The 12,747-nt window shown below is 34.3% G+C and overlaps 1 protein-coding gene across 1 annotated transcript in view; it reads right to left on the bottom strand.

Annotated features, from left to right (window-relative positions):
* Nucleotides 1-12,747, bottom strand: part of EYS (eyes shut homolog) — an 874,211-nt gene that overhangs the window by 598,000 nt on the left and 263,464 nt on the right. The window contains exons 15-18 of the mRNA XM_054197017.1: nt 5,526-5,648; nt 3,656-3,769; nt 2,370-2,483; nt 1,805-1,918 (exon numbers count right to left, since the gene is read on the bottom strand). Of these exons, the coding sequence (XP_054052992.1) occupies nt 1,805-1,918; nt 2,370-2,483; nt 3,656-3,769; nt 5,526-5,648 (465 nt within the window). The remainder of the gene's footprint in view (nt 1-1,804; nt 1,919-2,369; nt 2,484-3,655; nt 3,770-5,525; nt 5,649-12,747) is intronic.

The raw sequence follows: 12,747 nt of genomic DNA, 5'->3' as shown, positions 1-12,747 counted from the left end.
ACTGTTACATTATATGTTCCTAATATTGGTGCATACCCTTTAAGTCAGATTTTGTGATGGCAGAATCAAACCATTACAATGTATTATGGAAATACGACTTCAGATTGCTTTCCAAGTAGATGACAGAATTCATAATAAAGCATTTATGCATTTCCACTGAGACTAACAGAAGAAGCAAGAAAGCCTGAAAATATTCCAAAAATAAAACAGATATTCCTATATAACTTTTACCAATAATGCCATGTATTTATTTACTTAATAAAGCAATTCTGTAATCTAATTAGTGCATACAAAGGTATTTGTTACAGTAACCTGAATATTTCCACAAAATTAGAAAACAGTTTAACTACCCATTATGTTGGCTTACTGTGAATCTGTTAAAGACTACATTTACAGCAGTTTAATACTAAATAAACAGATGGCATGAGACTGAGGTAGAGTTTTTATATGAAAGTAATTCTGCTTTTAGTTATACCGTCATAAATCTAGGTAACGTCAGTATAAGAATTTGATCTTGAAAGGTGCTGAGTAAACCTGTAAAGAAGTAAACAGTCTCAAAAAATCTTTCATTTCATCAAGAATCCTATAGATTCTAGACATCCAAGACCATTATTACCAAGAATATTATGTTTTCAGAGGATCTCAGTTAACATTTATGAATCTTCCCAGCAGGGTTTAACTTTTCCATTGAGAGTAATAGACACTGCTAGCTACTTGAAGGATGACTACAGAAATGTTGACTTTCTGAAATTTTAATTACTTACTTAGATATCTAAATGAATACCAAAGTCTTCTGAAAAATCTGGCTCCTTGTGAAACAAGTACTTAAGAGACCAGTATTTCTAACCATGTACTGAAAATGATTTCACATCTTTCTGAGCAGAGGCAATTCTGGTACTGCAATACTCATTTACTTGGTTTTATACTAGATTTTATTCAGCAGAACATAAATTAAAACTAATAAAAATAACAAACTAAATTTTGACCATTAACTAAAATAATAAGAACAAACATTAGAGCTCACTCCTGTCTCATGAATGATGAATTTAATGCAACCATCTTCCCTAAAGGGGAAAAGCCCTGCTGTCTCAACATACCGAGAAAATTGCCTTTTAATGATTATTCTGGAATCCTAAGTATCTATCGTTATATTGAACTGCAGGAGGAAAAATGTGTTTATATTTAATTTATAAATCAACAAGCGCCTTTAATTGAGATTATCGCTTGAACTAGATATGCTCAAGAACACCACACAATTTGTTATTTTAAATTATTTTAGCAGTGAGTGTTTAAAATTAAATCCCCAAACTTTTTATGAAAAAGGTCACAATAAAGCTTGCGTTTTAAGTGTATTTCCTTTAAAAGCATCAACAGAAATAATCATACACAATTTATGGGTTCCAAGATAACTGTAAATTATTTTCTGAGAATGAAAAAAGAAATCAGACAGTGCCATGACCAATCAAATTAGAGAGAAAAATATCTAGAAAAGCAACTGATCTTTGTGATGGCAGCTTAATGGGCATATGCCTCTCATTTTGTAAATAATCTTATTCTGTTAACAAACTGATATTAAAGTATCCATTTTGATTAATAAAGAAACACTCCTAGTAGATGTATAAACAAAGTTTACTTCACATTACTTGCAGCCTAAGGCATAATCGGCTGGTCATTTTAAAAGCTTTGCTTGAAAAAATGAAGGACTAATAATGCTGTAGGAAGAATGCAATGAGTTCAGACAACTGACAGAAATGCTTTCTAAAGTTAATTATGTTTGCTTTCCCCTTTCCTTGGCGTTCATTACCTTTAAACGGAGCCACACATTGGCAGAAGTAATTACCAGGTTGGTCAATGCAGGTGGCTCCATTCTTGCAGGGAAATGAAGCACACTCGTCTATATCTGTTTCACATCTTGCACCTTTGAAAAGACGAAAGATTTGAACATTTAGTAAGACAATCAGGTGCCAATTTCTAATTAATTTGCACCATAAGAATCTCAAGCAACTTGTGAGGAGAAACTAACATAAATCAGCCAAAGAGGGAGCCACACATACTAATGTCGGCATCCATTTAATTCTTATCACCACAAATACATAACGACTTATTTCTGAGTTGCTAAACGGTAACTAATCTTCCCTGTGTGTGGAAGCTTTGAAGGCCTTTTTAAATGCAGACTAATTTATCTTGTGCTATTTAGTTTACAGATGGAGTCAGTGTTCCAGTTTGTTGGAATGCAAATGAAACATTAGACCAGGGCAGATAAAGAGAAATGAGAAGGAAACACGAGCAAATTAGTCAATGATGTCTTAATGGATGCTTTGTGGACTACTTCGCTGTGGAAAACAAGGTTTACTATGAATACAACTCACCAGTAAAGCCAGGTAGACAAATGCATTCATAGCCACCAATAAGGTCTGCACATGATGCATTATGAAGACATGGAGAAGAGTGACATTCATTTATATTTTCTTCACAAGTTGTGCCTATGAATATACAATCAGACAAAGGGGAGAGACGTTACTGCATAGCAAATATAGTTAAATACCAACATTTATTTTAATTGAACATAGCTCACTTACTGGAAACTATTCGACACCCTTTTTATATTCAAATTTGGCATCTATGACAGTATGTTGATATGTTTAATATTTAAGCTATTCACTAATTTTCCCAGAAGATTAAAAGTACAGTCATTGAATAGATTCCTAAGGCTTAAAGTAGACAATTTTCTTATGATATGAATATAGAAGAATAGAAAGCAAATTACATTAAATATAACAGATTGCATTGCAATGACAGGAGAGGAAATATTCCTTGTGTTCATGATAAGGCAAAAGATGTACTCTCAGAAAATGGAAAAAAACAACCCTGATGTAGACAAGAACACAATTGATTCAAGTCTAGACTGTGGCTAACATAACCAAATAGCTCCTTAAAGTATAAAAATACTCTATTGGTAATATTTCTGAGTGAAATTAACTTTTTATCAATTGAAGAATGAATGAAAAATTACATCAGTTGTGAGGTTTGGGAAGTTCAAAGAATTTTAATAAATAAAAATGCAAGTGATAATTCTTCTGAATATAATTAGCAGTTGAAAAGTAATATTTTGCTTTGTGACATTTGAATTATAGATTGCTTTGTATTTCAATGATTAAAAATCCATGATGTTTAAAAAATTATGCACTAAAAAGAAAATGGATGCACTTTAAATTCCTAATCTGAGCTGAAAGCAAAGAACAGCTGCAGATATTAACGCATCCACTTATCAAAGTGATTACATTTTTCATATAAATTGTAGAAGTATGCCAAGAACAAAACCTTTCCCACACAGGTTTTTTTCTCTGATTCCGTTATATTAAATCTGCCAAGTTTAAAAAGCTTACAGAAAACAGTATAAGCTATTTGCAAGATTTCACTGAACCCCAGTGATCCGTTTTCAACAGCTAAGCCACCAGCCAGCAGAAAACACCTAGTTCCATGCTGTCGTGAAAACAAAGTAGATAACTTTAGTCGGGATGCACTTATGCTGAATTTAAATGGTTATAACTTCAGATGACACTAAAACAAGTATACACGCATCTTATCCGATATGTTGAACAACTGGTGTACCAGTCAAAGTAGATAGTTATAGTTCTATGGATTTTTTTAATACCTTGAAATCCATGCTGACAGATGCAACTGAAGGCATTCAGATGATCAACACAAGTAGCTCCATTGTGACACGGGTCACTAAGACACTCATCCACCTCAATCTCACAGTTATTACCTGGAAACAAGTGAAGGAGTCACTTCATTAGGAACATGCCGCTGGTGAGTCACCAGTGCAAGCAGCAACAACAAAATGAAATAACTGAGGTTAGGTACAGGGAACTTTTAACACTGAGCCAGAAATTGTCTTTGGGGAATTAATTTCTTCTTGATTAAAGGCAAAAGTGAAATGTATATATAACATATACTATTTAACAAAGATCTGTTGGGAATTTTATAGATTTGTTTATAGATGTACTCAAAAAATTGCGTCTTTTCATATTTTAAGGGCAGTAAAGTCTGAGTTTTCCTGAAGCATCACAAAAGAGTAAGTATGGTTTCAAAGACCAAATATTATAATATCACAGTCTTTTTCTATAATATTCTTTTTCATTCATTTATTAATTTCTGGGTTTGTTATGAAGGTCTCTATGGAAATATTGGGAAAGGTTTTCATTATGGACAAATATTTTAATAATTCTTTTTGGAAACTAATAATAAAAAAGTTAGATATTGCCATACATTTTTAAATATGTGGCATATTACTATTTTTTCTGGCCTTTGAGGCAGAACAAAGCTCAGAAAGTATTTATTCGCATTTTGTATATGAATTATCCAAACAGATGATAAGAGCCTCAAATTTATTATTACTTGTACCTAAGAGGTAGGTAAAAAGTTCCTGATTGTTTCAGAAGGGTTTTGAGGGCTTCTTTTGGCCACAGAAAAAGTATAAACTAAAAATACTAATCTGGTATTACATAAATATAAGAATTTAAACAAACATTTCAATAAAATAAGACCTCACCAAGAATTATCATAAGTAACATCAAACAAATTTACTTCATATTTTGATGATAATAATAAAATAAACCAACCACAGAGACAAGATACAGCATTTCATTATATTACAGACACAAATACTACAGCTATTAAATTACAGATTATTTCATATAAATAGATGCCTACACTAGAACATAGAGCAACCATTTAAGAGAGGTATGGAGTCTACTCAAGATCTGGATTCCTCTGGTTGCCTGTGTCCTGCTTGCCTACTGAGACAGACTCTAAAGTTATCCTATTCCTGCTTTAGGAGCCCTGTCAAAGTCCCTGCAGTTAGATAGGATGGGTCTGGGCTGCAGAGCTGACCTGCCACTCCGGGAATTCCTACTGCACTTGATTATTTCATCGTACAGACGATCAAAAAGATCTGAATCTGTATCTAGAAAGGTTGTTTTTTTGTTGGGTTTTTTTTTCCCCACTGTAATCTGGAATTACCATTACAGTATGCCAACATAAACAAAATAATTTTAATCTTATCAGACTCTGTACTAATGGCAGTGACCTGCAGGGTAGGTTTAAGCATGAGCAGTTAAACCTGCCCGGGATCTTGGATGTATATTTGGCAATTGAGGCCCTTGTTACTGCAGCCTTATTGTTACAGGAAGTACAAAGCAGATAAATTAAGGCCAACTTGCATATGGCTAGGAGTTGCAATCACATCATTGTAAGACAGACATCCTGTCTAAAATAGTATAAAGTAAAAGTTATTGGAGTGAAAATAGCCCCTTGTAGTCAGTATTTTTTACGGCTGAATACCCTTATACAGCCAAGTACTTTTGCGTGCCAGGAAACAAAAGTTGCTTCTGCTTGAATCAGAGGCACACTGCTAAATTATATCTATTGCTACTTTTGCATAACCTTCTTTTCTGTGGTTTAGGACTGACTTAAACATGGTAAACAAACAAACATGTTAAACAACACTCGTTCGAACCCACCTATAAAACCAGGTGCACAGAAACAAAGATAGCCACCCAATGTGTCTTTACAGATGCTGGAGGCTCCACATGGTTGTGACAGGCAGGCAGCAACATCTGCTTCGCAAAACTGACCAGTAAAACCTAATGAAAAATAGAGTAAAAGAAGACATAAAAACTTTATTATCCCATTTAGTCTGAGAAAACAGAAAAGTGAGAGACCAATTTTGCTAAGTCCTTTTGTGTTCTTTACTTGTATTTCAAAATTTTATTTAGGATAGAGTAAAATATTCTGGTTTCTTTGCAAGTTTCAGTTTCAGACAGTTTCAGTTTCAGAAAGTTTCAGAAAGTTTGAGTTTCAGAAAGCAATTCTAAATGGAACAAAAGAACTGTATGATAAAGCCATACTTGCGATAATATCAAAATCATTCAAGATACAACAGGTCTTCAAGACCATCTGATAGAATGACAATTTCCTCAAGTGGTTTTATGCAGATATGCCTATTTTTATTGCAGTATCAGTAAACACACTGTTGATGAAAGCCTGTTCATTTTTAGTGTGGTGTTCCGTACACCAAACTAAGAAGACACCCTATGTTTCCAAGCCAAAAAAGAAAATGTCCCAATACATTCTGTTGTAAAGCAGATATTACAAGATTTGACAGGTTTGGCAGCTTATTGGTACTGATTTTTTGAACCACTTGATTTATAGTTAATAACATAATCTTGTGAAACACTGAGTGCCCGTGTTTCCTTTTGAGAGGTACATCTGCACGAAATTTAAAAAAGAAATTCAAAGATAAAACATGAATCTACATTTTATACTTAGGGTATATTGGCCATGGTATTGTAGTTTCTGAAGTCATCATCCATCAAGAAAATCACATGGTTCATTGATGACAGCACCTCTATTTTAGAACATGCACAATAAATAGTTGCAAGTAAATATTCTTTGTTTCACTGTAAAAGAGTTGTTTTCAAACCCAATAAATATTTTTAATTAATTGATATAAAGCAATTAAAAAATCAATCATTGTTGTGTGGAGCTAGCATCCAAGTGCTGAATATAAATGCTAGGTTTCAAACTTTAGACATTTTTGTTGTAAATTTTGTCATTAAAAATCAGTGAGTTAAAGTATAAGAAGTATAGTTGTCTGTTCTCCTATTAACTGAGCACTTTAAAAGTTTCTAAAGATTTTTTAGATTCTTGCAAAAATTATGTTCCAACAAAGATCAAAAGAGATGGGACCAATTTATTATAATTTAACAATTACAGCATGAAAAGCCACTAGACTTAAATCAGAGATTTGGTTCAGTGAGCTAAATGTAATTAATTCGAATGTCTTACAAACTTGGATACCAAATCTGGCTGAAGATCTGAACTTCACATTTCATTTTAAAATATTTATAAAGGAATGTAATGTTTCAGTAGCATCGGTATTGCCAGAACAGATTCCAGTGTGCCATTGAGTTGCCCCATCTGACCTTGTGTTCGTCAGTGTTTTACATAACAAGGAGAAAAAGGAAGAATCTTTGGTCAAAGACGTTCAAACAAGTCTGTATTCCTACAGTGTACTGTGATAGCTTTAAAAACTAAATATAACCCTGTCTTTATAGCACTTACTAAGTGCAGTTCCAGAGTGATAAATTATTACCAAATTTCAAACGTTCAGTCCTGCTTGGGCCTAGTTTAGCACAGTCTACAAATCAAAGGAAATGTAAATGAAGTCTTTAGGACATGACTGAAGAGCCCCGATCGGGAAGATGTTTTAGTTTTTGAACAGCTGGTTAGATGAGGTAAAACACCAACTTCTGACCATTAGGCTAAATTGCTGAAACATACTGCACTTTAGAAATCCTGGCTTGTATAACAAGCCTTTGAGGCATAAATACAAGACAATGCATATTAAAGTGGCCCTACACGTGCAGTCACTTTGGTTTCTAAACCAGTAGATGCAGAAAGGTATCTTCAAGCTATGTTTCTCTTCCCTCCCGAACACCAAACACCAGCTGTGCAATGTTCTCACACAGCTGAAGTTTTCCTCCCTGTTGATTGCTATTAAAAATTTAAGCCTCTCTCTCATTTTTGCCTTCATAAATAGCTGTTAACATCTGCTTACTGAAATACTACATAAAACTAATATAAAAAATTATGATAAAGAAGTAAAATGGAAACATTAGTCAATGTTAGTAACAGTTATACACAGATATATGTATAACTGTTATATGTGGTTATGCGACTGTCATTCAAGTAGCGATACTGAATATTGAAAAGCCAACATGATTTTTTCGTTGACAAACTAAAAATAAATATTGATAATCATTTTATACATTATAAAGATCTTAACCTATGTATGCTTTTATTTCTGTGTTTTGAATTAATTATCAAGGTATTGCAGCATTGACCAATATATCTGAAGTTATTATACTAAGTTGAAAAATAAAGAATGGTGGTTTCAGGGCCGAATTTCAGTATTAAACATCTGGTTTTGTATAAAGTTTCTCATAAAAACAGAGTCAGCAGCAGTACTTAAGAATATACTATTTCCTATAAAAAGAAATGAGCAAGTGTTGCTTCATTTTTCTGCTACAGACACTCAAAAGATACTTTATGAATTTAGATAGTGGAAATTTAGAAGCAGAGTAGTTAAAATATCTTTTTTTCAGAAATGCTGCATTTACATTCTTCAGACATTTCTTTCTGACAAACTCAAATGCCTCATGACAAAAGTGATTTTTGCTAGTCACTTTGTGACACTTAAACTCTCCAGGGAGATCATTGCGTTGTGATCCATTCTGACATAGTCCAGCCACACAGTGATTTATGGCAATTTCACTACATGGCTCCTTACATTCTGGATGGCAGATACATCTGAAGCTATTAACTGGAACCTCAAATTAAGGGTTATTGTCAGGGCCAGCAGGATTTGATGTGCATTCATTCATTCGTATTGAACAAATATTACTTCTGGGGAAAAAGTTATATGGTTCCTGTTAAAATTACAGCTGGAGAAAAACTTAAACAGACTGAAAGAAACAGATTTCAGAATTTAATAAATTAATTTAAAACCTAGACAATATTTTCACTGTCATTAAGATACATACATACTAACAGTTGCTAATTTCCCCTTATTTGCACTGGATATGATAATAATAACATACACGCCATTTTATTAATTTGTTTTTTGAGATAGAGTGATTGTTACTGGTTTTGTCATTCAACATCTATCATAATGAATTCCTATGTGGATCCTACCCCCTTGCTTGGGTGCTTTAGAATTCAAAATATAAAAATTGTACTTACTGCAAAAATCATACAAAATGTAAAAATTGAAAAAAAAAATTCAACTAATAATAGCATAGTTGAACAAAATAAAAAAAGGGTAATAAAGAGGAAAAATTGTCACCTTTGGATGAAAGATGGGGTAAAAAAATTGGTGCTGTTGCCTCAGACAATGCAACAGGAAAGTGTTTTATTGTGACCATCTGCTCTAATAAATACATTTGATTGTTGCATTGAAGTAACCAGTCACAACTATAAAAGACACAGTGGAAGGTGCAATTTTCTTGTTGTATCCTTCTTGCATATCAGGGTTCCTGGAACCCAGAGATCAAAATCCACTAATTCTCAGTAAAGACAATCTGAACTTCAGCAATTAGATTAGAATAACAGAACAACTCACCTAAAGTTTTTAAAACTTCATATTCTAAAATTAAAGAGCCTGAGAAATGATGCACATGTGATTTTAGGAAAGCTTTTGTGTTTTCTGAAGATTACTCATTTTCACAAGCCAACTTCCTGATGTAATAACAGCCACAGTCTGAAAAAAGGTATTCTGTTCCTGTGAGAAATTCAGTTGTTATTTTATATCCCAGACTAGCTGAGGGACAAGTAAAAACTTTTGTTTATGTACACATAATCTAAAAGAAAGGTAAAACATGTTATAAGAATGTGCTATTATGAGTATTTAGGGTGTTTGTACTTCAGTTTCTTACCTCCATATACCATTCCTGAAATAAATAGATAAATATTCTAAGGCAAATAATTTCAACAGATTTACAATTGTCTGTCATTTAGGTTTGAGGTGATGTGTTTCAACAGCTTTAAATCTTTTGCAAAGTTTTCTCAACTAAGTAGTAAGTGAAAAAAATAGATCTCCTAGGCCGTAAATCAGTTTTTATGCCATCATGTCAGCATTTCTGATGAAATAACATTTCACTGGATATTCCTCAAAAAGCTCTACTGGCAGCTGAAAAGTCATCATTACAACTCGCTTTGAATTTTAAATTATGATTTTCTGACAAGAATACTGAAAAAAGTATTTTTTCAGCAAAAACCTGTGTACATTATTTAAGCTTAATTTAGTCTGGAGAGGAATCTTAAATAGCCTTAAATAGTCCACCTTCTGCTTACCACTCACTCACTTTGGTATCAACAAATACCCGTACATTTTAAAATATTCTTGACACCACAGAAGTTCTGCCTCAGTCATATTAGGTTGTTTACCGTAAACATTAATGTGACAATGATGGCAAGCTGTTGTACCTGTCACAGGCAACAAAAGGAGATTTCATCTAGGCTACAGAAAATATCTTTTCGCCAAGATGGATTTGCTCTGAGACTGGGACTAAATGAAGCTCAGTCGGCCTAGCTCAATGCTGATTCATAGTTCCCAGTGGACAGACCTCGCAGGTAGACCTCGCAGAGCTAGAAGCATACCACATATGAGCCTGAATCCGCATGCCTTTCTGGCCCTCTTCTAGGCTTTTCCCAAGCAATTACTGCTGTCCAAATTGCCCTAGTCACCTCTGTGCTAGGGCAGAAATTCTTGACACAGGCCCAGTAATTTCCCTTCACTGATATATTTGCAAGCGCTGCTCAACCCGGAGATTCGTTTTACCTACACATGCTTCAGTTGTGCTCCTACACAGGAGAGTTGAAGGGCATTATTTCCATTTCATGAATGCAGTCCATCAGACTGGAATTACTGGTTAGTATGAACTCTGTGTACCTGAATGTAAGTTGCCTGGCATATTTACAAATTAAGAAGTTTTCAGATTAAACTGAGTTCTCTAAGAGTACCAATCTGTTCTCTTAACAGTTTGGTCACTACATGCTGCATACTAGAGTTTTTCTGATAATAATCTTTGTTCACCAGTGAACCCTAGCAATTGGTAATAATGACTTTTTTCTGTGTTTCATGATCAAAACCTGAATACCTATAGCTCCATCCAGAGGCACAAATTCTTTAGAGCAATAAATATTAATAGGCTTTGGGAGATGGGGAATGGTTGGCAACACACACCTTTCAGTCACGTCACGTGGTGACTCTGTATGGCAGGTCTACATCTTAATACACCGTATTTTAAAGTATTGTGTTCATCTAGGTTTAGTTTAATAATTTTAATCAACTTTTATTATTCATAGAGGGACTATAACAGCAAGGCAGGCAGACCACAAGCTCACTGACAAGAAATACCGTCCCACAGTACCCAAATGAGAAGAGATGAGCAGGTCTAATGCTGGTAACCAGGGTCTGCCACCGCCCAGTGGTGACCAGACAGCCTGCAGTGACACATTAGGTCTGAGATGAAGCTGGGAAGCCAAAGTCGGCAAGGCAAGGTCAGATTGGCAGGAGCCTGCTGGTACGCTCTGACATATGGCAGGGAACTACATCACTTCCTGCACAAGCAGAACTCCTGAACAAATATCTCAGACTGTAGGTTTCCTTTCCCACAACACCAGTACATTGCTGAATCCCATTCATTCATCTTGAATTCTCTGGATCTGTTTTTGCAGATTACTGCCTGGTTGTTCCCAATTAGTATGTATTTGTTTATGACTGCCAAAGAAGAAGTGCCTTCGCTCCTTGTTAGGAAGCAGATCGATACTTTCCTTTCTCTGTTCTAAAGAATTACACAAATAATCGGCTATACATTTCCTCCCTTTTCTTTTTTTTTTTAAGGGTGCTTCATCTCTTCTGTAATAGAGAGCAAAATGGCAGAACCGGAGTTAATTATCTAGAAGTTCTTTTAAAAGGAGTGACTTCAAAAACTCTGCTGCTAGTGATCTTCAAATTTCTCTGTAAGATCTCTGACCTTTATGTCACTTTCTTACTCTTCATTCTCCCCCTGTCTAGAATTTCTTTCTGCCAGTGAGGGCTAATGAGTGCATCACTTCTCTCTTAGCAGCCTGACTTGAATGACCATTTTTACTGCTTTGGACAAGCTGGACCTTAAGCCGTAGAATTTAATAAGAAGATGTAAGAGAGCTATTGCTCCACAGTGTTTTTCTTTCAAAAAACCCCTCAAACCTAGGAAAAGGGCCACAAAGGTCAAATACATCTTCCAATACTGTAGGAACATTTTTGTCAGTTACACTAAAAGATAGATTAGACCTAGAGAAAAAGGATTAAGTAAGAACAGGGGCATACTCTATACATCTAACAGAAATACATCAGAAGACTTATAGCTATTACAACAGAAGTTTGATTATATACCACAGCAGGCAACTTCAGATTCTCTATTATTTACACTAAGAAGCCACAGAATAAGTTTTTGTTCTGACTGTGCTTTCTGCCTTGGAATGTGTCAAACCATCTTATCATTTTCTGGTATGATGCATTAGAACAGGACTAATGCTATTTTACAACTGCAGAATAACATAGCCACAAAACAAGAAAGCAAAAAGGAAAACCTTATGAAATAATAGCACTTATCCATTTTCTTTTTACCAGAAGGTCTGCAAAGTGTTCAGTGTTTGTGGCTTCTTTTGGGAGGATATCAAGACCTACTGAGAAGGTGAAGTGTGTCGCAGTACATACCTTGTTTCTTATTACCAATGGCTAATTTATAACCCTTTCCTATATACACAATTTATATTTCCTATATACGTAATTTATACGCAAAAACTATGGAATTTATAAATTCCCTTATGCATAATGAAAGAATGAGCATAAGATATTGTCTAATAGAAATAGTTTTGATTTTTCCATCTCATTTTTTTGTTGTATCATCTCATAGATCAGTCTATTATGATAACACTTAGTGAAACGTAACTACAGGACCTGAAAAATGGCAAAACTTCAGTAGATAATTAAAGATAAGTTCAGAGACACACTCCTCTCCTTCCTCTATAATGGAGTGACTGTACATGCTACTTTGATATTTTTTAAAACAAACTCTGTGTAACAAGACCAAAATAAATATTTGAGATATTTGTTTCCAAAGCAGGCAAAACCAG

This window comes from Rissa tridactyla, chromosome 3 (assembly GCF_028500815.1).
Source record: "Rissa tridactyla isolate bRisTri1 chromosome 3, bRisTri1.patW.cur.20221130, whole genome shotgun sequence".
NCBI classification, from domain to species: domain Eukaryota; kingdom Metazoa; phylum Chordata; class Aves; order Charadriiformes; family Laridae; genus Rissa; species Rissa tridactyla.
The sequence above is the reverse complement of the archived record's forward strand: the minus strand, read 5'-3'. Positions and strand labels throughout refer to the sequence as shown.